A 27999-nucleotide genomic window follows, 5' to 3' on the forward strand; every position below is an offset into this window, starting at 1 on the left:
ATGCTGAAAAAATTTGGAGCTGTGCTGGCTTTTACAGGTGAAGACACAATTGCATGAGGGATAAGGAAAATACTAGAGTTGATTAGTTGATGAGGACCAGTAGCATCTGATATTTCATATAATTGCATGTTTCTTCCATCTTCTTGTTCTCCAGAGCATGTTTGTGCCTCAAAGTCAACAAAGGGGAGAGATACAATTGCGTCACTTCACTGCTTGTGTTTCATGAAGCGTCTATTGGCTTTATTTCATGATTATTGGGAGCTTGTGTCAGCAAGGACCTCCCATCTATGCCCCGGGGCTGTCTGGGACAGGTATAAAAGAGCTGAGGGCTTTGCAGTCCTCTATCCAGCTTCCTCCACTTCACTCTGCTCATCTCCTGGGTAAGTGCAGCTCTCAGAGGCTTCTCAGGGCTCTCTCCCAGCCTCCAATCCTTACATCTCTCCCCAACCCTTTCCTCACTCTGGGTGCTCTTTGCAGGACTCCTTGCTTGTGTGGAAGATGTCCTGCTCCAGCCTGTGTGCCCCTGCATGTGGCGTGGCCACTCCAACCCCACTGGCTGACAGCTGCAACGAGCCCTGCGTGCGCCAGTGTCCCGACTCCACTGTGGTGATCCAACCCCCGGCCACCGTGGTCACCTTCCCCGGGCCCATCCTCAGCTCCTCCCCACAGTACGCTGCAGTTGGTTCAGCAGGAGTTCCCACTGTCGGATCGGGCATGGGTGGCACCTTTGGACGCAGTGCCGGTTTTGGTGGCTATGGAGGCCTGGGAGGCTATGGAGGCTATGGAGGCCTTGGTGGCTATGGGGGCTATGGAGGCTTTGGCAGCTGCGGATATGGTGGCTTTGGCCGAGGCTACAGATCCCTTGGGGGCAGCTGTGGGCCCTGCTAAGCACAGCACTGCCTCTGTCCACATTCGAAGAAGAGCTCTGGAGAAGCCCCAGCACATCCCTGCCCGATGCCGTGAGGAAGGGCTCCCCTTCAGTACTTCTGGGCTCTGGAGATTGGATACCTCGTACCTGCACAGAGACCAGCACTGTCTTCCTCTGCTCCGTTTGATCTTTGCTTCAGGACTCACTGCCCTGTGATGATGCAGCCCAGCGCTGATTGCCTGCTCCTGTCTTTCTGCCCTGTGCAAGGAGATAGGGACAGCCTCTAGCCAGGGACTGTCCTTCTGGCACCTCCCTCCCCCCCATACCTGCAATAAAAGCTCTCTTGCACCACAGTTTTTATCTCTGAGTTTTTCATCACCCCTTCTTTGTCTCCTGTTCCCATTGCAGCAGCAGAGGGTCTATGCGGCCATCTCCAAAATCTCCCAGCTGGGCCTTCTCAGAAGCACCGTGGGCACTGCCCCCTCCCCTCTCCCCTGCCCTTGGCTCTATGGCTCCAGCTGGAGCTCACCCCATCCAGGCCCCATGCAGTGACTTCAGCTGCTGCTCCTCTCTCAGAGCTCTCTCCCTCTCCTCTGCCCCTGGTTCCTTCCTGCTGCAGCCCAAGGAGAGCTCATGGATAACAGTGAGCTCAATACCCGTTCTTGAGTGCCCCTGTAGGCAGCTTTTGGGCTGTGTGGTCCATGGACAAGTGCAGCCTCCTAATGGGCAAAGGCCATGTCAGAGAATCCTGCAAGGCCATGGTGACAAGAAAGGAGGCTAAGATGCCCTCAGCAACCTTGTCTCCTGCCTTTCAAGATTATCTTTTACACTTCTTCTTCTCAGAGCTCCATATACCGCCAACATAGGCAGTTTTTACTCACATTTGGCTCAGAAGAAATTCCAGAGCAGCTTGGGCAAATGGCTCTGTTTGAGTAGGACAACCCTGCTTCACTCAGCCCCATGCAGTGAATGCAATGCCTAACCCTTGGCTGCCCTTCCTCTCACACAAAGCTCCTGGACCTCTGCCACCCAAAGCACCCACTACATCAGAGTGATGGGGCCCAGCCACTATGTGGGATACCACTGGAGACAAATCGTGGGGATTGGCTGAGCACCCTCACACAGGAGCCAGTGGAGAGATGGGGAAGGAAGGAGGGAATTGAGATGTACACAAAGGCAAGGGAGGAAGAGCGATTTTCTATTCAACTGGTGCAGGAAACCTATGGCTCTTGCTGATGGCGTGTGTTCTCTTGAGGTCCCAAGCAATGAACACCTTTTTGCTCAGCTGCCCACCTTGATTTCTCTGGCAGGAGTCACCTCTGTGCAAGAGCAGTGCACAGTGCTTGGATTGTGGGACCAGAAGATGTCTGGGGAACAAAAGGACATCAAACAAGAAGCGACTCCAAACTTCAACTCAAGACCTTTGTGCTCCCTGGGACAGGATGGCAGTGCTCCATTCATGGGGATGAACATCGGAACATGGAATGGTGCCTCCCTTATCCCCCAACGTCCCCTGAAGAAGCTGGGAATGGGGGCTCTGTCAGCAGATGGCAGCAGCCCTATCCATGCACTGCTTGTCTCCCCATTTCCTCTGACCTCTACAGGTGAACAGTGGCAGGACAAGAAAAAGAGGTGAAAGAAGGCATGGAGAGCCCTGGATGAGCAGAGGATGTGGAAGAGATTCTGTGAGTAATCCATTGTGTGTTAACATAATGAAGTGAGGTTTGTTTATGAGGTGTCATTGTATCTGTTGCGAGAAGGGAGGAGGCTCAGTGGGATTGGTTCTGCAGGACCCTCTGTGGACTGTGAACCTCAGCTGTAAAACACTGCCCCAACTGCCTAATATCCAAGACACAACACTGTGGGACCAACTAGCAGCCCAAAGTCAGAGGCTATGTGATGCTAGGGAAGTAGGAAAGGAGAGGGAAGATAAAAACACAGGGGTCAAGACTGCAGTGTAATACAGCTTTTATTGCAGGTACAGGGGATGAGGAGGGAGGTGGCAGAAGGGAAGCCGCACTCTGGAGATGTCCTCATCTCGTTGCAGGGGGCAGGACAGGAGCAGGCACCACTGCTGGGCTGTGTAATCACAGGGAGGAGAATCCTGAAGATCAACCAAAGCAGAGCAAGGCAGAGAAGGGTCCCATGTAAACATGAGGAATCCAGTCTCCAGAGCCCAGCAATGCTGAAAGGGAGACCTTCCTCACTGCATCAGGTAGGGACTTGCTGGGGCTTCTCCATAGCTCTCCTTCCACCGGGGACAGCGGTGGTGCTGTGTTTAGCAGGGCCCGCAGCTGCCGCTGAGGTACCTGTGGCCTCGGCGCCAGCCACCGTATCCACAGCTACCAAAGCCTCCATAGCCCCCATAGCCACCAAGGCCATAAAGGCCTCCATAGCCTCCCAGGCCTCCATAGCCACCAATACCGGCCCCGCGTCCAAAGGTGCCACCCATGCCCGATCCGACGGCGGGGAACGCCTGCTGAGCCAACTGCAGCGTACTGCGGGGAGGAGCTGAGGATGGGCCCGGGGAAGGTGACCACGGTGGCCGGGGGTTGGATCACCACAGTGGAGTCGGGGCACTGGCGCACGCAGGGCTCGTTGCAGCTGTCAGCCAGCGGGGTTGGGGTGGCCACGCCACATGCAGGGGCACACAGGCTGGAGCAGGACATCTTCCACACAAGCAAGGAGTCCTGCAAAGGGCACCCAGAGTGAGGAAAGGGTTGGGGAGAGCTGTAAGGACTGGAGGCTTGGGGAGAGAGCCCTGAGAAGCCTCTGAGAGCGGCACTTACCCAGGAGATGAGCAGAGTGAAGTGGAGGAAGCTGGATAGAGGACTGCAAAGCCCTCAGCTTTTTTATACCTGTCCCAGACAGCCCGGGGCATAGATGGGAGGGCGGTGGTGACAGAAGCTCCAGATAATCATGAAATAAAGCCAATACTCATCATGACACACAAGAAGAGATGCAGACTAATTAGTTCCCTTCCCACTGGGTACACTGAGGCAAAAACGTGACTTTGACAACAACAAGGGGATGAGAAGGTCACATATCTATACACAAGTGCTGCAAAGACAAGGTGCTGCTCTTGCTGACATGTTAGGAACCAGTAATCCCCAGTGTATTTTTAATGCCTTGGCACGTTAACATTCACACACAAAGACATCTTAGCCGCAGATGTACGCCTGGCTGACAAGTCAGAAATGCCCCATGCTGCACTGGGCAGGGAGATGGGCAACAATGAGGGATGCTCCTGACTTCCCAACTCAATTGCATCGCAGTGTTTGCCACTGAAGGGTGGTGGCAGGTGTTTGGGAGCTGACCCAGGAGGGTGGGATCACTTCATTGCTTTGTCCAAAGTTTACCAGCCCATAAAACAGAGGTAAGGAATGTAATGATAGACATTGTGTTTGTGAGCAGGATTGCAAAGTGCCTTGTCTGCAGGATACCTGTGAGTGTTTCTCATAGACCAAGTTTGGGATTAGGAAGACATTGGGGTTTACAGGTGTTGTGAGGTCAGCATCCGCAGCGCGTGGTCTTTCCTGTAATTGCTTGTAATCTACTGTGCCTCTCATCACCTTCTTGTTCTCCAGGGCATGCTTACACCCCAATATCTGCACTGATGAGGGATATAATTTCTCTCCTCACTCCATGAGTGTCATGAAACATGTTTGCTTTCTTTCACAATTCTGTGGAGCTTCTGCCAGCAAGGACCTCCCATCTATGCCCCGGGGCTGTCTGGAACAGGTATAAAAGAGCTGAGGGCTTCACAGTCCTCTATCCAGCTTCCTCCACTTCACTCTCCACATCTCCTGGGTAAGTGCAGCTCTCAGAGGCTTCTCAGGGCTCTCTCCCAGCCTCCAATCCTTACATCTCTCCCCAACCCTTTCCTCACTCTGGGTGCTCTTTGCAGGACTCCTTGCTTGTGTGGAAGATGTCCTGCTCCAGCCTGTGTGCCCCTGCATGTGGCGTGGCCACCCCGGCCCCGCTGGCTGACAGCTGCAACGAGCCCTGCGTGCGCCAGTGCCCCGACTCCACTGTGGTGATCCAACCCCCGGCCACCGTGGTCACCTTCCCCGGGCCCATCCTCAGCTCCTTCCCACAGAATGCTGTGGTTGGCTCAGCAGGCGTTCCCGCCGTCGGATCGGGCATGGGTGGCACCTTCGGACGCGGGGCCGGTTTTGGTGGCTATGGAGGCCTGGGAGGCTATGGAGGCTATGGAGGCCTGGGAGGCTATGGAGGCTATGGAGGCTTTTATGGCCTTGGCGGCTATGGAGGCTATGGCAGCTGTGGATACGGCGGCTGGAGCCGAGGCCACAGGTACCTCAGCGGCAACTGTGGGCCCTGCTAAGCACAACACCGCCTCTGTCCGTGGTTGAAGAAGAGCTCTGGAGAAGTCCCAGCACATCCGCACCTGTTGCCGTGTGGAAGGATTTCCCTTCAGCTTCGCTGAGCTCCAGAGCTCGGATGCCCCATGCCTGCACAGAGACCAGCTCTATCCTCCTCTGCTCCGCTTGATCTTTGCTCCAGGTCTGGCCTCCCCATGATGTTGCAGCTCTTTGCTGGCTGCCTGCTCCTGTCCCTCTGCCCTCTGCAAGGAGATGGGGACATCCTCTGGCCAGGCTCAGACCTTCTGACCCCACATCCCTGACCCCACATCCCTCCTCCCTGGAACCTCCAATAAATTCTGGTTTGCATCACACTTTCCATCTCTGTGTTTTCCTTCACCCCTCCTATGTCCCCAGATTCCCCTCAAGCCACAAGGGCTCTTTGGGGCCATCGCTTCCAGCTTCCAGCTGGGCCTTACCACAATCACTGTGGGCACCAACTCCTCCCCTCTCACCTGCCCTGGGCAACAAAGCTTCAGCAGGAGCTTCCCCAGGCAGGCTCCATACAGTGCCTTCAGCAGCTGCTCCACACTCAGAGCTCTCAGCCACTTCTCTGCTCCTGCTTTTTGCCCACTGCAGCTCTGCCCCACGCAGAGCTCAGTGTCTGCTGTTGAGTGTCCCTGTAGTTGGCCTTCAGGCTGTGGGGTCTGTGGACAGAGGTGCAGCCTCCTAAAGGGCAAAAACAATGCCAGAGCCTCCTGGGATGCCATGAGGCTGAGGAAGGAGGCTGAGAGCCCCTCAGCAACCTTGCCTACAGCCTCTCAAGATTCCTTCCTGCACCTCTTCTTCCCAGAGCTCCATATGGCACCATAGGCACGGATTTTACCCACCACTGCTCAGAAACAAATCCACAGCAGCTGGAAAAAGTGCACAGCTGGGGCTCGATATCCGTGCTTCACTCAGCCCCGTGCAGTGAATATAATGGCGAGCCCTTGGCTGCCCTTCCTCTCACACAAAGCTCCCAGACCTAGGACACCCAAAGCACACACCACATCAGCGCAATGGGCCCTCAGCCACCACATGGGACACCACTGGAGGCAAAACATGGGGTCTGGCTGAGCACCTTCACACATGAGCCAGCAGAGTGTTGGGGAAGGAAGGGAGAAACTGAGGTGTACCCAAAGGAAAGGACAGTTATGTCCTCAGCTGGTACAGGAAACCTATGGCTGTTCCTGACAGTTTGCTGCCTTTTCACCCTTCCCTGTCTTCTCAGTTGCTGATGGAGTCTGTTCTCCTGAGGTCCCCATCAGTGACCAACCTGCTGCTCCACTGCTCACCTTGATTTCTCTGGCAGGAATCACCTCTATGCAAGAGCAGTGCACAGTGCTTGGATTGTCAGACCAGAAAATGTTTGGGGAATAAAAGAGACTGAGAGAGAAGAGTGGCTCCAAACTCCAACTCAAGACCTTTGTGCTCCCCAGGTCAGGGTACCTGTGCTCCATTCATGGCTGTGAGGGCTTGTTTGGGAACATGGGATGGTACATCCATTACCCCCTCCACTGCCCCTCCTGGATCTGAACATAGGGGCACAGTGAGCAGGTGGTAGCAGCCCTGTCCATGCATTGCCTGTCTCCCCATTTCCTCTGACCCCAACATGTGATAAATGGCATGGCAAGATAAGGAGGAGAAACAAGGCGTGGAGTGCCCTGGATGAGCAGAGGGTGTGGAAGAGGTTCTGTGGAACATCCATTGAGTTAACATACTGAAGTGAGGTTTGTTTATGAGGAGTCATTGTACCTGTTTTGAGAATGGTGGATGCTCAGTGGGATTTGTTCTGCAGCACCCTCTGAGGACTGTGATCCTGAGCAGGAATGCACTGTCCCAGCTGCTAATGTCCCAAATGCATTGCTGTGGAAAGATGCTCGGAGCCCACAGTAAAATGCTCTGAGACATGGGTGAAGTAAGGAAAGAGAACAAAGATAAAAACACAGGGGTCAGGACTGCGGTGCAAGAGGGCTTTTATTTCAGGTCCAGGGGAGAAGGAGATGGGGAGCAGAAAGGCAGCCACTGGCCCGAGTCCGTCCCCATCTTCTTGCAGAGGGCAGAGGGACCGGAGCAGACACCAGTGCTGGGCTGCATCACCATGTGGCAGAGAATCCTGAAGTGAAGTTGAAGTGGAGCAGAGGAAGACAGAGCGAGACCACACTCAAACATGAGAAATCCAATCTCCAGAGCCCAGCATTGCTGAAGGGGAGCAGTTCCATACAGCATCAGGCAGGGATGAGCTGGGACTTCTCCAGAGCTCTCCTTCAACCATGGACAGAGGCAGTGCTGTGCTTAGCAGGGCCCACAGCTGCCGCTGAGGTACCTGTGGCCTCGGCGCCAGCCACCGTATCCACAGCTACCAAGGCCTCCATAGCCCCCATAGCCACCAAGGCCATAAAAGCCTCCATAGCCTCCCAGGCCTCCATAGCCACCAAAACCTCCCAGGCCCCCATAGCCGGCACTGCGTCCAAAGGTGCCACCCAAGCCCGATCCGACGGCGGGGACTCCTGCTGAGCCAACCACAGCATTCTGTGGGAATGAGCTGAGGATGGGCCCGGGGAAGGTGACCACGGTGGCCGGGGGTTGGATCACCACAGTGGAGTCAGGGCACTGGCGCACACAGGGCTCGTTGCAGCTGTCAGCCAGTGGGGTTGGGGTGGCCACGCCACATGCAGGGGCACACAGGCTGGAGCAGGACATCTTCCACACAAGCAAGGAGTCCTGCAAAGAGCACCCAGAGTAAGGAAAGGGTTGGGGAGAGATGTAAGGATTGGAGGCTGGGAGAGAGCCCTGAGAAGCCTCTGAGAGCTGCACTTACCCAGGAGATGAGCAGAGTGAAGTGGAGGAAGCTGGATAGAGGACTGCAAAGCCCTCAGCTCTTTTATACCTGTCCCAGACAGCCCGGGGCATAGATGGGAGGGCGGTGGTGACAGAAGCTCCAGATTATCATGAAATAAAGCCAATACTCATCATGACACACAAGAAGAGATGCAAACTAATTAGTTCCCTTCCCACTGGGTACACTGAGGCAAAAACGTGACTTGGAGAACAGCAAGGAGATGAGAAGGTCACATATCTATACACAAGTGCTGCAAAGACAAGGTGCTGCTCTTGCTGACATGTTAGGAACCAGTAATCCCCAGTGTGTTCCTAATGCCTTGGCACGTTAACATTCACACACAAAGACATCTTAGCCGCAGATGTACGCCTGGCTGACAAGTCAGAAACGCCCCATGCTGCACTGGGCAGGGAGATGGGCAACAATGAGGGATGCTCCTGACTTCCCAAATCAATTGCATCGCAGTGTTTGCCACTGAAGGGTGGTGGCAGTTGTCTGGGAGCTGACCCAGGAGGATGGGATCACTTCATTGCTTTGTCCAAAGTTTACCAGCCCATAAAACAGAGGTAAGGAATGTAATGATAGACATTGTGTTTGTGAGCAGGATTGCAAAGTGCTTTGTCTGCAGGATACCTGTGAGTGTTTCTCATAGACCAAGTTTGGGATTAGGAAGACATTGGGCTTTACAGGTGTTGTGAGGTCAGCATCCGCAGCGCGTGGTCTTTCCTGTAATTGCTTGTAATCTCCTGTGCCTCTCATCACCTTCTTGTTCTCCAGGGCATGCTTACACCCCAATATCTGCACTGATGAGGGATATAATTTCTCTCCTCACTCCATGAGTGTCATGAAACATATTTGCTTTCTTTCACAATTCTCTGGAGCTTCTGCCAGCAAGGACCTCCCATCTATGCCCCAGGCTGTCTGGGACAGGTATAAAAGAGCTGAGGGCTTCGTAGACCTCTATCCAGCTTCCTCCACTTCACTCTCCTCATCTCCTGGGTAAGTGCAGCTCTCAGAGGCTTCTCAGGGCTCTCTCCCAGCCTCCAATCCTTACATCTCTCCCCGACCCTTTCCTCACTCTGGGTGCTCTTTGCAGGACTCCTTGCTTGTGTGGAAGATGTCCTGCTCCAGCCTGTGTGCCCCTGCATGTGGCGTGGCCACCCCAACCCCACTGGCTGACAGCTGCAACGAGCCCTGCGTGCGCCAGTGCCCTGACTCCACTGTGGTGATCCAACCCCCGGCCACCGTGGTCACCTTCCCCGGGCCCATCCTCAGCTCCTTCCCACAGAATGCTGTGGTTGGCTCAGCAGGAGTCCCCGCCGTCGGATCGGGCATGGGTGGCACCTTTGGACGCAGTGCCGGTTTTGGTGGCTACGGAGGCCTTGGTGGCTATGGAGGCCTGGGAGGCTATGGAGGCTATGGAGGCTTTTATGGCCTTGGCAGCTATGGAGGCTATGGAGGCTATGGCAGCTGTGGATACGGCGGCTGGAGCCGAGGCCACAGGTACCTCAGCGGCAACTGTGGGCCCTGCTAAGCACAGCACCACCGCCTCTGTCCGTGGTTGAAGAAGAGCTCTGGAGAAGTCCCAGCACATCCGCACCTGATGCCGTGTGGAAGGATTTCCCTTCAGCTTTGCTGAGCTCCAGAGCTCGGATGCCCCATGCCTGCACAGAGACCAGCTCTATCCTCCTCTGCTCCGCTTGATCTTTGCTTCAGGTCTGGCCTCCCCATGATGTTGCAGCTCTTTGCTGGCTGCCTGCTCCTGTCCCTCTGCCCTCTGCAAGGAGATGGGGACATCCTCTGGCCAGGCTCAGACCTTCTGACCCCACATCCCTCCTCCCTGGAACCTCCAATAAATTCTGGTTTGCATCACACTTTCCATCTCTGTGTTTTCCTTCACCCCTCCTATGTCCCCAGATTCCCCTCAAGCCACAAGGGCTCTTTGGGGCCATCGCTTCCAGCTTCCAGCTGGGCCTTACCACAATCACTGTGGGCACCAACTCCTCCCCTCTCACCTGCCCTGGGCAACAAAGCTTCAGCAGGAGCTTCCCCAGGCAGGCTCCATACAGTGCCTTCAGCAGCTGCTCCACACTCAGAGCTCTCAGCCACTTCTCTGCTCCTGCTTTTTGCCCACTGCAGCTCTGCCCCACGCAGAGCTCAGTGTCTGCTGTTGAGTGTCCCTGTAGTTGGCCTTCAGGCTGTGGGGTCTGTGGACAGAGGTGCAGCCTCCTAAAGGGCAAAAACAATGCCAGAGCCTCCTGGGATGCCATGAGGCTGAGGAAGGAGGCTGAGAGCCCCTCAGCAACCTTGCCTACAGCCTCTCAAGATTCCTTCCTGCACCTCTTCTTCCCAGAGCTCCATATGGCACCATAGGCACGGATTTTACCCACCACTGCTCAGAAACAAATCCACAGCAGCTGGAAAAAGTGCACAGCTGGGGCTCGATATCCGTGCTTCACTCAGCCCCGTGCAGTGAATATAATGGCGAGCCCTTGGCTGCCCTTCCTCTCACACAAAGCTCCCAGACCTAGGACACCCAAAGCACACACCACATCTGCGCAAGGGGCCCTCAGCCACCACATGGGACACCACTGGTGGCAAAACATGGGGTTTGGCTGAGCAACTTCACACATGAGCCAGCAGAGTGTTGGGGAAGGAAGGGAGAAACTGAGGTGTACCCAAAGGAAAGGGAGGAAGGACAATTTTCTCCTCAGCTAGTGCAGGAAACCTATGGCTGTTCCTGACAGTTTGCTGCCTTTTCACCCTTCCCTGTCTTCTCAGTTGCTGATGGAGTCTGTTCTCCTGAGGTCCCCATCAGTGACCAACCTGCTGCTCCACTGCCCACCTTGATTTCTCTGGCAGGAATCACCTCTATGCAAGAGCAGTGCACAGTGCTTGGATTGTCAGACCAGAAAATGTTTGGGGAATAAAAGAGACTGAGAGAGAAGAGGGGCTCCAAACTCCAACTCAAGAACTCTGTGCTCCCCACGTCAGGATACCTGTGCTCCATTCATGGCTGTGAGGGCTTGTTTGGGAACATGGGATGGTACATCCCTTTCCCCTCCAGTGCCCTTCCAGGATCTGAACATAGGGGCACAGTGAGCAGGTGGTAGCAGCCCTGTGCGTGCATTGCCTGTCTCCCCATTTCCTCTGACGTCAACATGTGATAAATGGCATGGCAAGATAAGGAGGAGAAACAAGGCATGGAGTGTCCTCGATGAGCAGAGGGTGTGGAAGAGGTTCTGTGGATCATCCATTGAGTTAACATACTGAAGTGCTATGTTAACATACTGAAGTGAGGTTTGTTTATGAGGAGTCATTGTACCTGTTTTGAGAATTGTGGATGCTCAGTGGGATTTGTTCTGCAGCACCCTCTGAGGACTGTGATCCTGAGCAGGAATGCACTGTCCCAGCTGCCTAATGTCCCAAAGGCACTGCTGTGGAAGCTGATTGTAGCCCAGAATCAGGGGCTCTGAGATATATGTGAAGTAATGAAGGAGAAAGGAAGATAAAAACACAGGGGTCAGGACTGCGGTGCAAGAGAGTTTTTATTTCAGGTCCACGGGAGGTGGAGTGAGGTTGCAGAAGTAGAGCCGCTGGCCAGAGGCTTTCCTCATCTCCTTGCAGAGGGCAGAGGGACAGGAGCAGGCATTCAAATCTGGGCTGTGTCATCACGGGGAAGTCAGTCCTCAAGAGAAGATCAAATGGAGCAAAGAAGGACACTGCTGGGCCCTGTGCAGGAACGAAGTATCCAAACAGAGCCCAGCAATGCTGAAGGGGAGCCCTTCCTCACAGCATCAGATGGGGACTTGCTGGGACTTCTCCAGAGCTCTCCTTCAACCGTGGACAGAGGCAGTGCTGTGCTTAGCAGGGCCCACAGCTGCCGCTGAGGTACCTGTGGCCTCGGCGCCAGCCACCATATCCACAGCTACCAAAGCCTCCATAGCCCCCATAGCCACCAAGGCCATAAAAGCCTCCATAGCCTCCCAGGCCTCCATAGCCACCAAAACCTCCATAGCCCCCATAGCCGGCACTGCGTCCAAAGGTGCCACCCAAGCCCGATCCGACGGCAGGGACGCCTGCTGAGCCAACCACAGCATTCTGTGGGAAGGAGCTGAGGATGGGCCCGGGGAAGGTGACCACGGTGGCCGGGGGTTGGATCACCACAGTGGAGTCAGGGCACTGGCGCACGCAGGGCTCGTTGCAGCTGTCAGCCAGCGGGGTTGGGGTGGCCACCCCACATGCAGGGGCACACAGGCTGGAGCAGGACATCTTCCACACAAGCAAGGAGTCCTGCAAAGGGCACCCAGAGTGAGGAAAGGGTTGGGGAGAGCTGTAAGGATTGGAGGCTGGGAGAGAGCCCTGAGAAGCCTCTGAGAGCTGCACTTACCCAGGAGATGTGGAGAGTGAAGTGGAGAAGCTGGATAGAGGACTGCAAAGCCCTCAGCTCTTTTATACCTGTCCCAGACAGCCCGGGGCATAAATGAGAGGGCGGTGGTGACAGAAGCTCCAGATAATCATGAAATAAAGCCAATAGACATCATGACACACAAGAAGAGTTGCAGACTAATTAGTTCCCTTCCCACTGGGTACGTTCAGGGATACACATGCCTTTGAGAACATGAAGGACATTGTAAGATCACATACCCATACTCTGTTACTTCAGAGACAAGGCAGTGCTCTTGCTGACATGTCAGGAACCAGTAATCCCCAGTGTGTTCCTAATGCCTTGGCATGTTAACATTCACACACAAAGACATCTTAGCCGCAGATGTACGCCTGGCTGACAAGTTAGAAATGCCTCATGCTGCACTGGGCAGGGAGATGGGCAACAATGAGGGATGCTCCTGACTTCCCAACTCAATTGCATCGCAGTGTTTGCCACTGAAGGGCGGTGGCAGTTGTTTGGGAGCTGACCCAGGAGGGTGGGATCACTTCATTGCTTTGTCCAAAGTTTACCAGCCCATAAAACAGAGGTAAGGAATGTAATGATAGACATTGTGTTTGTGAGCAGGATTGCAAAGTGCTTTGTCTGCAGGATACCTGTGAGTGTTTCTCATAGACCAAGTTTGGGATTAGGAAGACATTGGGGTTTACAGGTGTTGTGAGGTCAGCATCCGCAGCGCGTGGTCTTTCCTGTAAATGCTTGTAATCTCCTGTGCCTCTCATCACCTTCTTGTTCTCCAGGGCATGCTTACACCCCAATATCTGCATTGATGAGGGATATAATTTCTCTCCTCACTCCATGAGTGTCATGAAACATGTTTGCTTTCTTTCACAATTCTCTGGAGCTTCTGCCAGCAAGGACCTCCCATCTATGCCCCAGGCTGTCTGGAACAGGTATAAAAGAGCTCAGCAATTCGCAGTCCTCTATCCAGCTTCCTCCACTTCACTCTCCTCATCTCCTGGGTAAGTGCAGCTCTCAGAGGCTTCTCAGGGCTCTCTCCCAGCCTCCAATCCTTACATCTCTCCCCAACCCTTTCCTCACTCTGGGTGCTCTTTGCAGGACTCCTTGCTTGTGTGGAAGATGTCCTGCTCCAGCCTGTGTGCCCCTGCATGTGGCGTGGCCACCCCAACCCCACTGGCTGACAGCTGCAACGAGCCCTGCGTGCGCCAGTGCCCCGACTCCACTGTGGTGATCCAACCCCCGGCCACCGTGGTCACCTTCCCCGGGCCCATCCTCAGCTCCTTCCCACAGAATGCTGTGGTTGGCTCAGCAGGAGTCCCCGCCGTCGGATCGGGCATGGGTGGCACCTTCGGACGCAGTGCCGGTTTTGGTGGCTATGGAGGCCTTGGTGGCTATGGAGGCCTGGGAGGCTATGGAGGCTATGGAGGCTTTTATGGCCTTGGCGGCTATGGAGGCTATGGCAGCTGTGGATACGGCGGCTGGAGCCGAGGCCACAGGTACCTCAGCGGCAACTGTGGGCCCTGCTAAGCACAACACCGCCTCTGTCCGTGGTTGAAGAAGAGCTCTGGAGAAGTCCCAGCACATCCCCACCTGTTGCCGTGTGGAAGGATTTCCCTTCAACTTCGCTGAGCTCCAGAGCTCGGATGCCCCATGCCTGCACAGAGACCAGCTCTATCCTCCTCTGCTCCGCTTGATCTTTGCTCCAGGTCTGGCCTCCCCATGATGTTGCAGCTCTTTGCTGGCTGCCTGCTCCTGTCCCTCTGCCCTCTGCAAGGAGATGGGGACATCCTCTGGCCAGGCTCAGACCTTCTGCCACATCCGTCCTCCCTGGAACCTCCAATAAATTCTGGCTTGCATCACACTTTCCATCTCTGTGTTTTCCTTCACCCCTCCTACGTCCCCATATTCCCCCGAAGCCACAAGGGCTCTTTGGGGCCATCGCTTCCAGCTTCCAGCTGGGCCTTACCACAATCACTGTGGGCACCAACTCCTCCCCTCTCACCTGCCCTGGGCAACAAAGCTTCAGCAGGAGCTTCCCCAGGCAGGCTCCATACAGTGCCTTCAGCAGCTGCTCCACACTCAGAGCTCTCAGCCACTTCTCTGCTCCTGCTTTTTGCCCACTGCAGCTCAAAAAGAGCTCTTGGCCCCACACAGAGCTCAGTGTCTGCTGTTGAGTGTCCCTGTAGTTGGCCTTCAGGCTGTGGGGTCTGTGGACAGAGGTGCAGCCTCCTAAAGGGCAAAAACAATGCCAGAGCCTCCTGGGATGCCATGAGGCTGAGGAAGGAGGCTGAGAGCCCCTCAGCAACCTTGCCTACAGCCTCTCGAGATTCCTTCCTGCACCTCTTCTTCCCAGAGCTCCATATGGCACAATAGGCACGGATTTTACCCACCACTGCTCAGAAACAAATCCACAGCAGCTGGAAAAAGTGCACAGCCGGGGCTCGATATCCGTGCTTCGCTCAGCCTCGTGCAGTGAATATAATGGCAGGCCCTTGACTGCCCTTCCTCTCACACAAAGCTCCCAGACCTAGGACACCCAAAGCACACACCTTATCAGCGCAATGGGCCCTCAACCACCACATGGGACACCACTGGTGCCAAAACATGGGGTTTGGCTGAGCACCTTCACACAGAAACCAACAGAGAGGTGGGGAAGGAAGGATGAAATTGAGATATACTCAAAGGAAAGGACAGTTATATCCTCAGCTGGTACAGGAAACCTATGGCTGTTCCTGACTGTTTGCTGCCTTTTCACCCTTCCCTGTCTTCTCAGTTGCTGATGGAGTCTGTTCTCCTGAGGTCCCCATCAGTGACCAACCTGCTGCTCCACTGCCCACCTTGATTTCTCTGGCAGGAATCACCTCTATGCAAGAGCAGCACACAGTGCTTGGATCGTTGGACCAGAAAATGTCTGGGGGAGAAAAGGGACTTATGGAGAGAAGGGTCCCCAAACTCCAACTCAAGACCTTTGTGCTCCCCACGTCAGGATACCTGTGCTCCATTCATGGCTGTGAGGGCTTGTTTGGGAACATGGGATGGTACATCCCTTTCCCCTCCAGTGCCCTTCCAGGATCTGAACATAGGGGCACAGTGAGCAGGTGGTAGCAGCCCTGTGCGTGCATTGCCTGTCTCCCCATTTCCTCTGACGTCAACATGTGATAAATGGCATGGCAAGATAAGGAGGAGAAACAAGGCATGGAGTGCCCTGGATGAGCAGAGGGTGTGGAAGAGGTTCTGTGGATCATCCATTGAGTTAACATACTGAAGTGCTATGTTAACATACTGAAGTGAGGTTTGTTTCTGAGGAGTCATTGTACCTGTTTTGAGAATGGTGGATGCTCAGTGGGATTTGTTCTGCAGGACCCTCTGAGGACTGTGATCCTGAGCAGGAATGCACTGTCCCAGCTGCCTAATGTCCCACAGGCATTGCTGTGGAAGCTGATCGTAGCCCAGAATCAGAGGCTCTGAGATATGTGTGAAGTAATGAAGGAGAAAGGAAGATAAAAACACAGGGGTCAGGACTGCGGTGCAAGAGAGTTTTTATTTCAGGTCCACGGGAGGCGGAGTGAGGTTGCAGAAGTAGAGCCGCTGGCCAGAGGCTTTCCTCATCTCCTTGCAGAGGGCAGAGGGACAGGAGCAGGCATTCAAATCTGGGCTGTGTCATCACGGGGAAGTCAGTCCTCAAGAGAAGATCAAATGGAGCAAAGAAGGACACTGCTGGGCCCTGTGCAGGAACGAAGTATCCAAACAGAACCCAGCAATGCTGAAGGGGAGCCCTTCCTCACGGCATCAGATGGCGACTTGCTGAGGCTTCTCCAGAGCTCTCCTTCAACCGTGGACAGAGGCAGTGCTGTGCTTAGCAGGGCCCACAGCTGCCGCTGAGGTACCTGTGGCCTCGGCGCCAGCCACCATATCCACAGCTACCAAAGCCTCCATAGCCCCCATAGCCACCAAGGCCATAAAAGCCTCCATAGCCTCCATAGCCTCCCAGGCCTCCATAGCCACCAAAACCTCCATAGCCCCCATAGCCGGCACTGCGTCCAAAGGTGCCGCCCAAGCCCGATCCGATGGCGGGGACTCCTGCTGAGCCAACCACAGCATTCTGTGGGAAGGAGCTGAGGATGGGCCCAGGGAAGGTGACCACGGTGGCCGGGGGTTGGATCACCACAGTGGAGTCAGGGCACTGGCGCACGCAGGGCTCGTTGCAGCTGTCAGCCAGTGGGGCCGGGGTGGCCACCCCACATGCAGGGGCACACAGGCTGGAGCAGGACATCTTCCACACAAGCAAGGAGTCCTGCAAAGGGCACCCAGAGTGAGGAAAGGGTTGGGGAGAGCTGTAAGGATGGAGGCTGGGAGAGAGCCCTGAGAAGCCTCTGAGAGCTGCACTTACCCAGGAGATGAGGAGAGTGAAGTGGAGGAAGCTGGATAGAGGACTGCAAAGCCCTCAGCTCTTTTATACCTGTCCCAGACAGCCCGGGGCATAGATGGGAGGGCTGTGATGGCAGAAGCTCCAGAGAATTGCAAGAAAAAAAAGCAACATGCTTCATGGCGCTCATGCAGTGAGGCAGTGCAATTATATCCCTCCCCATCGGAAATGCTGATTAGGAAACATCCCCTGAAGAATAAGGATGTGATGTTAAGTTCAGGTGTTTAAATGCAATTACATGAAAGATCAGGTACTGCTGATGCTGCCTTTGTTGAACTAATAATCACCGATGTGTTCCTAATCCCAAAGTTTGTCTACGTGTAAGAATCACACAAATCTTGTGAAGGATGCACTTTGCAATCCTGCTTACAAATGGATTGTCTATCATTATCTCCCTTTTATGGGCTGGTAAACAGAGGTGGTGGAAGTCCAAGAAAAGAAATGAAGCGATCACACCCACTTGGGACAGATCCCAAACTTGTCTTGTCTTCCTTTGGTCCTTGCAGATGTTCAACTGAGAAGGCTGAGCATGATCTTTACCACATCCTCTTTCCCTTGTCTACTCTACATATCCTCCATCTCATACATCCCCAGCAACAGATTTTACTTATCCCCATGCTTATGGGACTTTGTCTAGCTTCAGATTTATTGCTCCTAATTTTTCAATGCCATGCAGTGGATTAGGCACCCCTAAATATGTAAAACCTGCAACCAAAAACAACGTGCTCAGGGTATACTCTTGAAATTTGTCCTGACAGGACATGCTGGCATGAACAGATGGTAGGACTGAGACTTACACAGACAGAGGGGATTTTTGATCAATCCTCTAAAACTTCAGCTTTCCAGCCAGCAAAAGAGATATAATGACAGGTTTGCTGGCTATAAGCTCAGTTGCAAAGAGCATATACTGCAAAATAACCTAAACAATTCCAACCCCAAAAAATACAATGAGGAACAAGCTAGAGTTTATGAGGGTGATTAGTTCAGATTCAGCAGTGCCTAGAATTGAATGTAATGTCATTTAAAATTTTGTCCTGCCCATCATGTCAATGTTCGACATGGCATGCTTACTACTCCATTTATCCAATAATGATATAATTAATGTGCCTCACTCCTTGTGTGTCATGAAACATGTTTGCTTTATTTCATGATTATCCAAGACTTCTGCCACCACCGCCCTCCCATCTATGCCCCAGGCTGTCTGGGACAGGTATAAAAGAGCTGAGGGCTTTGCAGTCCTCTATCCAGCTTCCTCCACTTCACTCTCCACATCTCCTGGGTAAGTGCAGCTCTCAGAGGCTTCTCAGGGCTCTCTCCCAGCCTCCAATCCTTACATCTCTCCCCAACCCTTTCCTCACTCTGGGTGCCCTTTGCAGGACTCCTTGCTTGTGTGGAAGATGTCCTGCTCCAGCCTGTGTGCTCCTGCATGTGGGGTGGCCACCCCAGCCCCACTGGCTGACAGCTGCAACGAGCCCTGCGTGCGCCAGTGCCCCGACTCCACTGTGGTGATCCAACCCCCGGCCACCGTGGTCACCTTCCCCGGGCCCATCCTCAGCTCCTTCCCACAGAATGCTGTGGTTGGCTCAGCAGGAGTCCCCGCCGTCGGATCGGGCTTGGGTGGCACCTTTGGACGCAGTGCCGGCTATGGAGGCCTGGGAGGTTTTGGTGGCTATGGAGGCCTGGGAGGCTATGGAGGCTATGGAGGCTTTTATGGCCTTGGTGGCTATGGGGGCTATGGAGGCTTTGGTAGCTGTGGATATGGTGGCTGGCGCCGAGGCCACAGGTACCTCAGCGGCAGCTGTGGGCCCTGCTAAGCACAGCACCACCGCTGTCGATGGTTGAAGGAGAGCTCTGGAGAAGCCCCACCACATCCCTACCTGACACTGTGAGGATGGGCTCCCCTTCAGCATCACTGGGCTCCTGTGTTTGGATGCCTCATATCTGCACAAGGCCCAGCTCTGTCTTCCCCTGCTCCGCTTCAGCTTCACTTCAGGACTTGCTGTGCTTTGATGACACCACCAAGCTCTGACTGCCTACTCCTGTCCCTCTGCCCTCTGCAAGAAGATGGAGACAGCCTCTGGCCAGCGGCTGCCATTCTGCAACCTCACTCCTCCTCCCCTGTATCTGAAATAAAAACTCTCTTGTACTGCAGTCCTGACCCCTGTGTTTTTATCTTCCTTTCTCCTTCCTTACTTCATCCACATCTCAGAGCCTCTGATTCTGGGCTGCAAGTTGCTTCCACGGCACTGTCTTTGGGACATTAGGCTGTTGGGGCAGGGCATTCCTGCTGAGGATCACAGTCCTCAGAGGGTCCTGCAGAGCCCATCCCACTGAGCATCCTCCCTTCTCACATCAGATACAATGACTCCTCATAAACAAACCTCACTTTAGTATGTTAACACACAACAGATATCTCACAGATATTCTGCCTTGCTTCATTTCCTTTTCTTGCCCTGCCAGTGGTCACACACGGAGGTCAGAGGGAATAGGGAGATAAGCAGCATGTGGACAGGGCTGCTGCCACCTGCACACAGTGCCAATGCGCCCAGCTCCTGTGAAGGCACTGGAGTGGGTGAAGGAGATACCTCCCCATGTTCCCAAGGTTCTCATCATGGCCATGAATGGAGCACTGCATTCCTGACTTGGGGAGCTCAAAGTTCATGAGACGGAGCTTGGAGTCCCTGCTTGTCTGATTTCCTTTTCTTCCCCATACATCTTCTGGTCCCACAATCCAAGCACTGTGCACTGCTCATGCACAGAGGCGATTCCTGCCAGAGAAATCAAGGTGGGCAGTGAAGCAGCAGGTTGGTCACTGATGGGGACCTCAGGAGAACACAAACCATCTGCAAGAACTGTAGGTTTCATGCACTGGCTGAGTAGAAAATTGCCCTTACTTCCTTGCTTTGGAGTAAATCTCAATGTCTTCCCCACCTCTCTGCTGGCTTCCATGTGATGGTGCTCAGCCAAACCCCATGTTTTGCCTCCAGTGGTGTCCCATGTGGTGGCTGAGGGCCCATTGCGCTGATGTGCTGGGTGCTTTGGGTGTCCTAGGTCTGGGAGCTTTGTGTGAGAGGAAGGGCAGCCAAGGGCCTGCCATTATATTCACTGCACGAGGCTGAGTGAAGCACGGATATCGAGCCCCGGCAGAGCACTTTTTCCAGCTGCTGTGGATTTGTTTCTGAGCAGTGGTGGGTAAAATCCGTGCCTATGGTGCCATATGGAGCTCTGGGAAGAAGAGGTGCAGGAAGGAATCTTGAGAGACTGTAGGCAAGGTTGCTGAGGGGCTCTCAGCCTCCTTCCTCAGCCTCATGGCATCCCAGGAGGCTCTGGCATTGTTTTTGCCCTTTAGGAGGCTGCACCTCTGTCCACAGACCCCACAGCCTGAAGGCCAACTACAGGGACACTCAACAGCAGACACCGAGCTCTGCGTGGGGCCAAGAGCTCTTTTTGAGCTGCAGTGGGCAAAAAGCAGGAGCAGAGAAGTGGCTGAGAGCCCTGAGTGCGGAGCAGCTGCTGAAGGCACTGTATGGAGCCTGCCCAGGGAAGTGCCTGCAGCAGCTGTGGGAACCAGGGCAGGTGTGACAGAAGGGGACAATGTCCACAGCACTCCTGGGAAGGCCCAGCTGGGAGATTTTGGAACTGCCCCCACAGTGCCTGTGCAGATATAGGGGATTTGAGGACATAGGATGGAAAAAAAAAATTGGCAATGGTAACTGCGATGCAAAATAGATTTTATTTCAGCTCCAGGGGGGAGCAGGGAGGTGGCAGAAGGACAGCCAGTGACCAGAGGCGATTCCTGTCAACTTGCGGAGGGCAGATGGACAGGAGCAGGCAGTTAGTGCTGGGCTGTGTCATCACGGGTCAGAGAGTTCTTAAGTGCAGCACAAGCAAAACAGAGGAAGACAATGCTAGTCCCCATGCAAACACGAGGCGTCCAAGATACATAAGCGAGTGACGCTGAAGGGGAGAAGATCCTCATGTTGTCAGGTGCAGGATGTGCTGAGGCTTCTCCAGAGCTCTCCTTCCACCGTGGACAGAGGTGGTGTTGTGCTTAGCAGGGCCCACAGCTGCCACTGAGGTAACTGAGGCCTCGGCGCCAGCCACCGTATCCACAGCTACCAAAGCCTCCATAGCCCCCATAGCCTCCAAGGCCTCCATAGCCTCCCAGGCCTCCATAGCCACCAAAACCGGCACCACGTCCAAAGGTGCCACCCATGCCCGATCCGACGGCGGGGACTCCTGCTGAGCCAACCACAGCATTCTGTGGGAAGGAGCTGAGGATGGGCCCAGGGAAGGTGACCACGGTGGCCGGGGGTTGGATCACCACAGTGGAGTCGGGGCACTGGCGCACACAGGGCTCATTGCAGCTGTTAGCCAGTGGGGCCGGGGTGGCCACGCCACATGCAGGGGCACACAGGCTGGAGCAGGACATCTTCCACACAAGCAAGGAGTCCTGCAAAGGGCACCCAGAGTGAGGAAAGGGTTGGGGAGAGATGTAAGGATTGGAGGCTGGGAGAGAGCCCTGAGAAGCCTCTGAGAGCTGCACTTACCCAGGAGATGAGGGGAGTGAAGTGGAGGAAGCTGGATAGAGGACTGCAAAGCCCTCAGCTCTTTTATACCTGTTCCAGACAGCCCGGGGCATAGATGGGAGGGCGGTGGTGGCAGAAGACCTGGATAATCATGAAATAAAGCAAACATGTTTCATGACACTCATGGAGTGAGGAGAGAAATTATATCCCTCATCAATGCAGATATTGGGGTGTAAGCATGCCCTGGAGAACAAGAAGGTGATGAGAGGCACAGGAGATTACAAGCATTTACAGGAAAGACCACGCGCTGCGGATGCTGACCTCACAACACCTGTAAACCCCAATGTCTTCCTAATCCCAAACTTGGTCTATGAGAAACACTCACAGGTATCCTGCAGACAAAGCACTTTGCAATCCTGCTCACAAACACAATGTCTATCATTACATTCCTTACCTCTGTTTTATGGGCTGGTAAACTTTGGACAAAGCAATGAAGTGATCCCACCCTCCTGGGTCAGCTCCCAAACAAATGCCACCACCCTTCAGTGGCAAACATGTGCGATGCAATTGAGTTGGGAAGTCAGGAGCATCCCTCATTGTTGCCCATCTCCCTGCCCAGTGCAGCATGGGGCATTTCTGACTTGTCAGCCAGGTGTATATCTGCGGCTATGATGTCTTTGTGTGCGAATGTTAACAAGCCAAGGCATTAGGAACACACTGGGGATTACTGGTTCCTAACATGTCAGCAAGAGTAGCACCTTGTCTTTGAAGTACTTGTGTATAGATATGTGACCTTCTCATCCCCTTGCTGTTCTCAAGGGCATGTTTATCCCTGAACGTACCCAGTGGGAAGGGAACTAATTAGACTGCATCTCTTCTTGTGTGTCATGATGAGTATTGGCTTTATTTCATGATTATCTGGAGCTTCAGTCAGCAAGGACCTCCCATCTATGCCCCAGGCTGTCTGGGACAGGTATAAAAGAGCTGAGGGCTTTGCAGTCCTCTATCCAGCTTCCTCCACTTCACTCTGCTCATCTCCTGGGTAAGTGCAGCTCTCAGAGGCTTCTCAGGGCTCTCTCCCAGCCTCCAATCCTTACATCTCTCCCCAACCCTTTCCTCACTCTGGGTGCTCTTTGCAGGACTCCTTGCTTGTGTGGAAGATGTCCTGCTCCAGCCTGTGTGCCCCTGCATGTGGGGTGGCCACCCCGGCCCCACTGGCTGACAGCTGCAACGAGCCCTGCGTGCGCCAGTGCCCTGACTCCACTGTGGTGATCCAACCCCCGGCCACCGTGGTCACCTTCCCTGGGCCCATCCTCAGCTCCTTCCCACAGAATGCTGCTGTTGGCTCAGCAGGAGTCCCCGCCATCGGATCGGGCATGGGTGGCACCTTTGGACGCAGTGCCGGTTTTGGTGGCTATGGAGGCCTGGGAGGCTATGGAGGCTTTTATGGCCTTGGTGGCTATGGGGGCTATGGAGGCTTTGGTAGCTGTGGATACGGTGGCTGGCGCCGAGGCCTCAGTTACCTCAGTGGCAGCTGTGGGCCCTGCTAAGCACAGCTCCGCCTCCAGCCGTGGTTGAAGGAAAAATCTGGAGAAGCCTCAACACATCCTCACCTGATGCGGTGAGGATGGTCTCCCCTTCGGCATCACAGTGCTCCGGATTTTGGCCATCTAGGGCCTGCATAGGGTCCAACTCTGCCTTCCTCTTCTCCGCTTCAGCTTCACTTCAGGACTTGCTACGCTGTTATGATGCAGCTCTTTGCTGGCTGCTTGTTCCTGTCACTCTGACCTTGGTAAGGACATGAGGACAGCCTCTGACCAGCGGCTGCCCTCTGCCACCTCCCTCCTCCTCCCCTGTATCTGAAATAAAAGCTCTCTTGCACTGCAGTCCTGACCCCTGTGTTTTTATCTTCCTTCTCATTCCCTACTTCCCCACATCTCAGTGCCTCTGTTTCTGGGCTGCAAGTTGCTCCCACAGTACTGCCTTGGGTATATTTGGCAGTTGGGGCAGTGCATTCCTGCTGAGGATCACAGTCCACATAGGGTCCTGAAGAGCACATCCCACTGAGCCACCTCCCTTTTCACATGGGGTAGTCATAAGCACAACCCTCTTGAGTATGTCAACACTCAATGAATGTCTCACCGATCTTCTACTGCACCCTCTGCCCATCCAGGGTTCTCCCTGCTTTGTTTCTCCTCATTTTCTTGCCATGCCATTTATCACATGTTGAGGTCAGAGGAAATGGGGAGACAAGAAGTGCATGGACAGAGCTGCTGCCACTTGCTCATTGTGCCCCCGTGTTCAGATCCAAGAGGGGCAGTGGAGGGGGTAAAGGATGTACCACCACATGTTCCCAAAGTAGCCCTCACAGCCATGAATGAAGCACAGGTATCCTGACCTGGGGAGCACAAAGGTCTTGAGTCAGAGTTTGGAGCTCCTCTTCTCTCTCAGTCTCTTTTATTCCCAAAACATTTTCTGGTCCCACAATACAAGCACTGTGTGCTGCTCTTGCATAGAGGTGATTCCTGCCAGAGAATCAAGGTGAGCAGTGGAGCAGCAGGTTGGTCACTGATGGGGACCTCAGGAGAACAGACTCTATCAGCAACTGAGAAGACAGGGAAGGGTGAAAAGGCAGCAAACTGTCAGGAACAGCCATAGGTTTCCTGCACTAGCTGAGGAGAAAATTGTCCTTCCTCCCTTTCCTTTGGGTACACCTCAGTTTCTCCCTTCCTTCCCCAACACTTTGTTGGCTTCTGTGTCAGGGTGCTCAGCCAAACCCCATGTTTTGCCACCAGTGGTGTCCCGTGTGGTGGCTGAGGGCCCATTGGTGGGAGGTTGTGGTTGGGCCCTGTCACACTGATGTGGTAGGTGCTTTGGGTGTCCTAGGTCTGGGAGCTTTGCATGAGAAGAAGGGCAGCCAAGGGCCCAGCACTGTATTCACTGCATGGGGCTAAGTGAAGCACGGTTGCCCTGTGCAGTTTGAGGAGTGTGTCACGGCTACCATGGGTTTTATTCCAGGCAGTGGTGGGGAAAAACAGACCATGTTGCTATATGGAGCTCTGGACAGAAAAGGAGCAGGAAGGAATCTTGAGAGGCTGTAGGCAAGGATGCTGTGGTGCTCTCAGCCTCCTTACTCTGCCCCATGGCCTCACAGGATGATCTGACGTGGCCTTTTCTCTTTGGGAGTCTGCACCTGTGTCTATGGACCCCACAGTCCAAAGTCCACCTATTGAGATCCTCAGCAGGTTAAAGTGAGATCGCTGTTAGGCCATGAGCTCTCCTTGGGCTGCATGGGGCATGAAGCAGGGGCAGAGGAGGGGGTGAGAGCTCTGGGGGAGCAATGTCTGCAGAAGTCACTGTATGGGGCCAGGATGGGGTGAGCTCCTGCTGGAATTGTGTGGGCTGCTGCAGGGCGGGGGGGGGGGGGGGGGGGGGGAAGCCAACAGCACTCCTTAAAAGGCCTTGTACAGAGCTTTTGGAAATGGCCCCAGTGAGCCTCCACAGCTGCAATGGGAACTGGTGACAGAGGAGGGGTGATGAAAAAATCAGAGATGGAATCTGTGATGCAAGAGAGCTTTTATTTCAGGTCCAGGGGATAAGGGAGGAGGTGGAAGAAGGGCAGTCTCTGGCCAGAGGCTGTCTGCATCTCCATGAAGAGGGATGAGGGAAAGGAGAAAGCAGCCAGCACAGAGCTGCGTCATCACAGGGCAGTGAGTCTTGAAGTGAAGCTGAAGTGGAGCAGAGGAAGACAGAGCTGGGCCTTGTGCAGATATGAGGCGTTCAAACACGGGAGCCCAGTGATGCTGAAGGGAAGCCCATCCTCACGGCATCAGGTGGGGATGTGCTGGGACTTCTCCAGAGCTCTCCTTCAACCACGGACAGAGGCGGTGCTGTGCTTAGCAGGGCCCACAGCTGCCGCTGAGGTACCTGTGGCCTCGGCGCCAGCCACCGTATCCACAGCTACCAAAGCCTCCATAGCCTCCATAGCCACCAAGGCCATAAAAGCCTCCATAGCCTCCCAGGCCTCCATAGCCACCAAAACCTCCATAGCCCCCATAGCCGGCACTGCGTCCAAAGGTGCCACCCAAGCCCGATCCGACGGCGGGGACTCCTGCTGAGCCAACCACAGCATTCTGTGGGAAGGAGCTGAGGATGGGCCCGGGGAAGGTGACCACGGTGGCCGGGGGTTGGATCACCACAGTGGAGTCAGGGCACTGGCGCACGCAGGGCTCGTTGCAGCTGTCAGCCAGTGGGGTTGGGGTGGCCACCCCACATGCAGGGGCACACACGCTGGAGCAGGACATCTTCCACACAAGCAAGGAGTCCTGCAAAGAGCACCCAGAGTGAGGAAAGGGTCGGGGGGAGCTGTAAGGATTGGAGGCTGGGAGAGAGCCCTGAGAAGCCTCTGAGAGCTGCACTTACCCAGGAGATGTGGAGAGTGAAGTGGAGGAAGCTGGATAGAGGACTGCAAAGCCCTCAGCTCTTTTATACCTGTCCCAGACAGCCCGGGGCATAGATGGGAGGGCGGTGGTGGCAGAAGTCCTGGATAATCATGAAATAAAGCAAACATGTTTCATGACACTCATGGAGTGAGGAGAGAAATTACATCCCTCATCAATGCAGATATTGGGGTGTAAACACGCCCTGGAGAACAAGAAGGTGATGAGAGGCACAGGAGATTACAAGCATTTACAGGAAAGACCACGCGCTGCGGATGCTGACCTCACAACACCTGTAAACCCCAATGTCTTCCTAATCCCAAACTTGGTCTATGAGAAACACTCACAGGTATCCTGCAGACAAAGCACTTTGCAATCCTGCTCACAAACACAATGTCTATCATTACATTCCTTACCTCTGTTTTATGGGCTGGTAAACTTTGGACAAAGCAATGAAGTGATCCCACCCTCCTGGGTCAGCTCCCAAACAAATGCCACCACCCTTCAGTGGCAAACATGTGCGATGCAATTGAGTTGGGAAGTCAGGAGCATCCCTCATTGTTGCCCATCTCCCTGCCCAGTGCAGCATGGGGCATTTCTGACTTGTCAGCCAGGCGTACATCTGCGGCTAAGATGTCTTTGTGTGTGAATGTTAACGTGCCAAGGCATTAGGAACACACTGGGGATTACTGGTTCCTAACATGTCAGCAAGAGCAGCACCTCGTCTTTGAAGTACTCGTGTATAGATATGTGACCTTCTCATCCCCTTGCTGTTCTCCAAGTCACATTTTTGCCTCAGTGTACCCAGTGGGAAGGGAACTAATTAGTCTGCATCTCTTCTTGTGTGTCATGATGAGTATTGGCTTTATTTCATGATTATCTGGAGCTTCAGTCAGTAAGGACCTCCCATCTATGCCCCAGGCTGTCTGGGACAGGTATAAAAGAGCTGAGGGCTTCTCAGTCCTCTATCCAGCTTCCTCCACTTCACTCTCCTCATCTCCTGGGTAAGTGCAGCTCTCAGAGGCTTCTCAGGGCTCTCTCCCAGCCTCCATCCAGTCGGTTCTCCCCAACCTTTTCCTCACTCTGGGTGCTCTTTGCAGGACTCCTTGCTTGTGTGGAAGATGTCCTGCTCCAGCGTGTGTGCCCCTGCATGTGGCGTGGCCACCCCAACCCCACTGGCTGACAGCTGCAACGAGCCCTGCGTGCGCCAGTGCCCCGACTCCACTGTGGTGATCCAACCCCCGGCCACCGTGGTCACCTTCCCCGGGCCCATCCTCAGCTCCTCCCCGCAGTACTCTGCTGTTGGCTCAGCAGGAGTCCCCGCCGTCGGATCGGGCATGGGTGGCACCTTTGGACGTGGTGCCGGTTTTGGTGGCTATGGAGGCCTGGGAGGCTATGGAGGCTTTTATGGCCTTGGTGGCTATGGAGGCTATGGGGGCTATGGAGGCTTTGGCAGCTGCGGATACGGTGGCTGGCGCCGAGGCCTCAGTTACCTCAGTGGCAGCTGTGGGCCCTGCTAAACCCCAAATATTCACTCAGTACAGTGCTGCATCTGCTGAGTCTTCACAAACTCCTCCTCTTCCTCCACCAGATGCAGCTTTCCATTTCTCTTTTAGCTGTGCCAAAGCAGTTAATTTAAATTACTGCTTCTTGCTTTTTGCACTCTACAGCCTTTCAAATCTGCAGTTAGGGGCTCAGGGTTTCCAACAGTGCCTCCAGATGTTCCCCTCCACCTGTGTATAGCGAAGCAGTTCTGATCTTCATGTGTGGCTCTCCCCACTATGACCAGCTCTGAGCCTCCTCAACAGTGCTGTGAAGAGGAATCTCTGGGGTGAAGCCCTGGGTTGAATCTTGCTGCACTGTTGTGGTTTGCACGACTGCAGTTCACTGTTTCTGTGTTGTGCTGCTCTCTGTATGACTGTCTACTGCCTTCTCCATTTGCATTAAAGAATCTGTATTGCATCCACAACTTGGCTTTTGGTTGATTTGTTTGTATTTGCTTTTCTGATGTTCCACATTGGCTCAAAAGGTTTTGGTAAGGAAAATCAAGTCACATTATTAGAGAGCAGAACGCAGTTTGTGAAGGTTCAATGCCTGGTTTTTTACATCCTTTAGCTGTAGCA

The 27999-nt window shown here is 54.2% G+C and overlaps 13 protein-coding genes and 1 long non-coding RNA gene across 23 annotated transcripts; 7 read left to right on the top strand and 7 right to left on the bottom strand.

Moving 5' to 3' along the window:
- The first annotated feature begins 343 nt into the window (after positions 1 to 343).
- On the top strand, positions 344 to 5564 carry LOC395095 (keratin). 2 transcript variants are annotated; one of them, XM_046903914.1, is made up of 2 exons: positions 344 to 380; positions 4776 to 5564. In XM_046903914.1, the coding sequence occupies exon 2, from the start codon at positions 4797 to 4799 to the stop codon at positions 5211 to 5213; it is 417 nt and encodes a 138-aa protein (XP_046759870.1). In that variant the 5' UTR covers positions 344 to 380; positions 4776 to 4796; the 3' UTR covers positions 5214 to 5564. The 2 variants fall into 2 exon arrangements, with proteins under 2 accessions (XP_046759870.1, NP_989779.3); NM_204448.3 differs by lacking the exon at positions 344 to 380 and adding an exon at positions 4642 to 4678 and having other exon boundaries at positions 4776 to 5558.
- LOC430661 (claw keratin-like) lies at positions 348 to 1206 on the top strand. The gene has a single exon (NM_001396934.2). The coding sequence runs from the start codon at positions 499 to 501 to the stop codon at positions 886 to 888; it is 390 nt and encodes a 129-aa protein (NP_001383863.1). The 5' UTR covers positions 348 to 498; the 3' UTR covers positions 889 to 1206.
- Positions 2820 to 3694, bottom strand: LOC107049026 (claw keratin-like). Its single transcript, XM_015298534.4, is given in 3 exon segments — positions 2820 to 3338; positions 3340 to 3558; positions 3658 to 3694. Coding segments are annotated over 2 exon segments (390 nt in total). The 5' UTR covers positions 3538 to 3558; positions 3658 to 3694; the 3' UTR covers positions 2820 to 3146.
- Positions 4642 to 9948, top strand: LOC121107572 (claw keratin-like). 2 transcript variants are annotated; one of them, XM_046904017.1, is made up of 2 exons: positions 4642 to 4678; positions 9171 to 9948. In XM_046904017.1, exon 2 carries the CDS (start codon positions 9192 to 9194, stop codon positions 9606 to 9608), a length of 417 nt encoding a protein of 138 aa, XP_046759973.1. In that variant the 5' UTR covers positions 4642 to 4678; positions 9171 to 9191; the 3' UTR covers positions 9609 to 9948. The 2 variants fall into 2 exon arrangements, with proteins under 2 accessions (XP_046759973.1, XP_040508495.1); XM_040652561.2 differs by lacking the exon at positions 4642 to 4678 and adding an exon at positions 9037 to 9073.
- LOC121107571 (claw keratin-like) lies at positions 7192 to 16909 on the bottom strand. Of its 3 annotated transcripts, none has more exons than XM_046904021.1 (2): positions 16873 to 16909; positions 7192 to 7956 (listed from the first exon to the last, which is right to left on the bottom strand). In XM_046904021.1, exon 2 carries the CDS (start codon positions 7933 to 7935, stop codon positions 7528 to 7530), a length of 408 nt encoding a protein of 135 aa, XP_046759977.1. In that variant the 5' UTR covers positions 7936 to 7956; positions 16873 to 16909; the 3' UTR covers positions 7192 to 7527. The 3 variants fall into 3 exon arrangements, with proteins under 3 accessions (XP_046759977.1, XP_046759976.1, XP_040508494.1); XM_046904020.1 differs by lacking the exon at positions 16873 to 16909 and adding an exon at positions 12465 to 12500; XM_040652560.2 differs by lacking the exon at positions 16873 to 16909 and adding an exon at positions 8054 to 8090.
- On the bottom strand, positions 11605 to 16909 carry LOC121107573 (claw keratin-like). Of its 2 annotated transcripts, none has more exons than XM_046904018.1 (2): positions 16873 to 16909; positions 11605 to 12367 (listed from the first exon to the last, which is right to left on the bottom strand). In XM_046904018.1, the coding sequence occupies exon 2, from the start codon at positions 12344 to 12346 to the stop codon at positions 11939 to 11941; it is 408 nt and encodes a 135-aa protein (XP_046759974.1). In that variant the 5' UTR covers positions 12347 to 12367; positions 16873 to 16909; the 3' UTR covers positions 11605 to 11938. The 2 variants fall into 2 exon arrangements, with proteins under 2 accessions (XP_046759974.1, XP_046759975.1); XM_046904019.1 differs by lacking the exon at positions 16873 to 16909 and adding an exon at positions 12465 to 12500.
- Positions 13447 to 14343, top strand: LOC121107574 (claw keratin-like). The gene is made up of 2 exons (XM_040652563.2): positions 13447 to 13483; positions 13581 to 14343. Exon 2 carries the CDS (start codon positions 13602 to 13604, stop codon positions 14007 to 14009), a length of 408 nt encoding a protein of 135 aa, XP_040508497.1. The 5' UTR covers positions 13447 to 13483; positions 13581 to 13601; the 3' UTR covers positions 14010 to 14343.
- Positions 13447 to 23323, top strand: LOC121107578 (claw keratin-like). 3 transcript variants are annotated; one of them, XM_046904023.1, is made up of 2 exons: positions 13447 to 13483; positions 22577 to 23323. In XM_046904023.1, the coding sequence occupies exon 2, from the start codon at positions 22598 to 22600 to the stop codon at positions 22985 to 22987; it is 390 nt and encodes a 129-aa protein (XP_046759979.1). In that variant the 5' UTR covers positions 13447 to 13483; positions 22577 to 22597; the 3' UTR covers positions 22988 to 23323. The 3 variants fall into 3 exon arrangements, with proteins under 3 accessions (XP_046759979.1, XP_046759978.1, XP_040508501.1); XM_046904022.1 differs by lacking the exon at positions 13447 to 13483 and adding an exon at positions 18151 to 18187; XM_040652567.2 differs by lacking the exon at positions 13447 to 13483 and adding an exon at positions 22443 to 22479.
- LOC100858504 (claw keratin-like) lies at positions 16006 to 16894 on the bottom strand. The gene is made up of 2 exons (NM_001277935.2): positions 16873 to 16894; positions 16006 to 16776 (listed from the first exon to the last, which is right to left on the bottom strand). Exon 2 carries the CDS (start codon positions 16753 to 16755, stop codon positions 16339 to 16341), a length of 417 nt encoding a protein of 138 aa, NP_001264864.2. The 5' UTR covers positions 16756 to 16776; positions 16873 to 16894; the 3' UTR covers positions 16006 to 16338.
- Positions 18151 to 19059, top strand: LOC121107575 (claw keratin-like). The gene is made up of 2 exons (XM_040652564.2): positions 18151 to 18187; positions 18285 to 19059. Exon 2 carries the CDS (start codon positions 18306 to 18308, stop codon positions 18720 to 18722), a length of 417 nt encoding a protein of 138 aa, XP_040508498.1. The 5' UTR covers positions 18151 to 18187; positions 18285 to 18305; the 3' UTR covers positions 18723 to 19059.
- On the top strand, positions 18151 to 27845 carry LOC771066 (claw keratin-like). 2 transcript variants are annotated; one of them, XM_046903951.1, is made up of 2 exons: positions 18151 to 18187; positions 26977 to 27845. In XM_046903951.1, exon 2 carries the CDS (start codon positions 26998 to 27000, stop codon positions 27394 to 27396), a length of 399 nt encoding a protein of 132 aa, XP_046759907.1. In that variant the 5' UTR covers positions 18151 to 18187; positions 26977 to 26997; the 3' UTR covers positions 27397 to 27845. The 2 variants fall into 2 exon arrangements, with proteins under 2 accessions (XP_046759907.1, NP_001264862.2); NM_001277933.2 differs by lacking the exon at positions 18151 to 18187 and adding an exon at positions 26864 to 26880 and having other exon boundaries at positions 26977 to 27841.
- Positions 18428 to 22883, bottom strand: LOC124417398. The gene is made up of 2 exons (XR_006932130.1): positions 22825 to 22883; positions 18428 to 18532 (listed from the first exon to the last, which is right to left on the bottom strand). It is a non-coding gene; the product is annotated as an uncharacterized LOC124417398 (long non-coding RNA).
- On the bottom strand, positions 20623 to 25896 carry LOC121107576 (claw keratin-like). 2 transcript variants are annotated; one of them, XM_046904024.1, is made up of 2 exons: positions 25860 to 25896; positions 20623 to 21361 (listed from the first exon to the last, which is right to left on the bottom strand). In XM_046904024.1, the coding sequence occupies exon 2, from the start codon at positions 21338 to 21340 to the stop codon at positions 20960 to 20962; it is 381 nt and encodes a 126-aa protein (XP_046759980.1). In that variant the 5' UTR covers positions 21341 to 21361; positions 25860 to 25896; the 3' UTR covers positions 20623 to 20959. The 2 variants fall into 2 exon arrangements, with proteins under 2 accessions (XP_046759980.1, XP_040508499.1); XM_040652565.2 differs by lacking the exon at positions 25860 to 25896 and adding an exon at positions 21459 to 21495.
- Positions 24997 to 25896, bottom strand: LOC121107577 (claw keratin-like). Its single transcript, XM_040652566.2, has 2 exons — positions 25860 to 25896; positions 24997 to 25762 (listed from the first exon to the last, which is right to left on the bottom strand). Exon 2 carries the CDS (start codon positions 25739 to 25741, stop codon positions 25334 to 25336), a length of 408 nt encoding a protein of 135 aa, XP_040508500.1. The 5' UTR covers positions 25742 to 25762; positions 25860 to 25896; the 3' UTR covers positions 24997 to 25333.
- Positions 27846 to 27999: the final 154 nt, after the last annotated feature.

This window comes from Gallus gallus, chromosome 25 (genome assembly GCF_016699485.2).
Source record: "Gallus gallus isolate bGalGal1 chromosome 25, bGalGal1.mat.broiler.GRCg7b, whole genome shotgun sequence".
Taxonomy (NCBI): domain Eukaryota; kingdom Metazoa; phylum Chordata; class Aves; order Galliformes; family Phasianidae; genus Gallus; species Gallus gallus.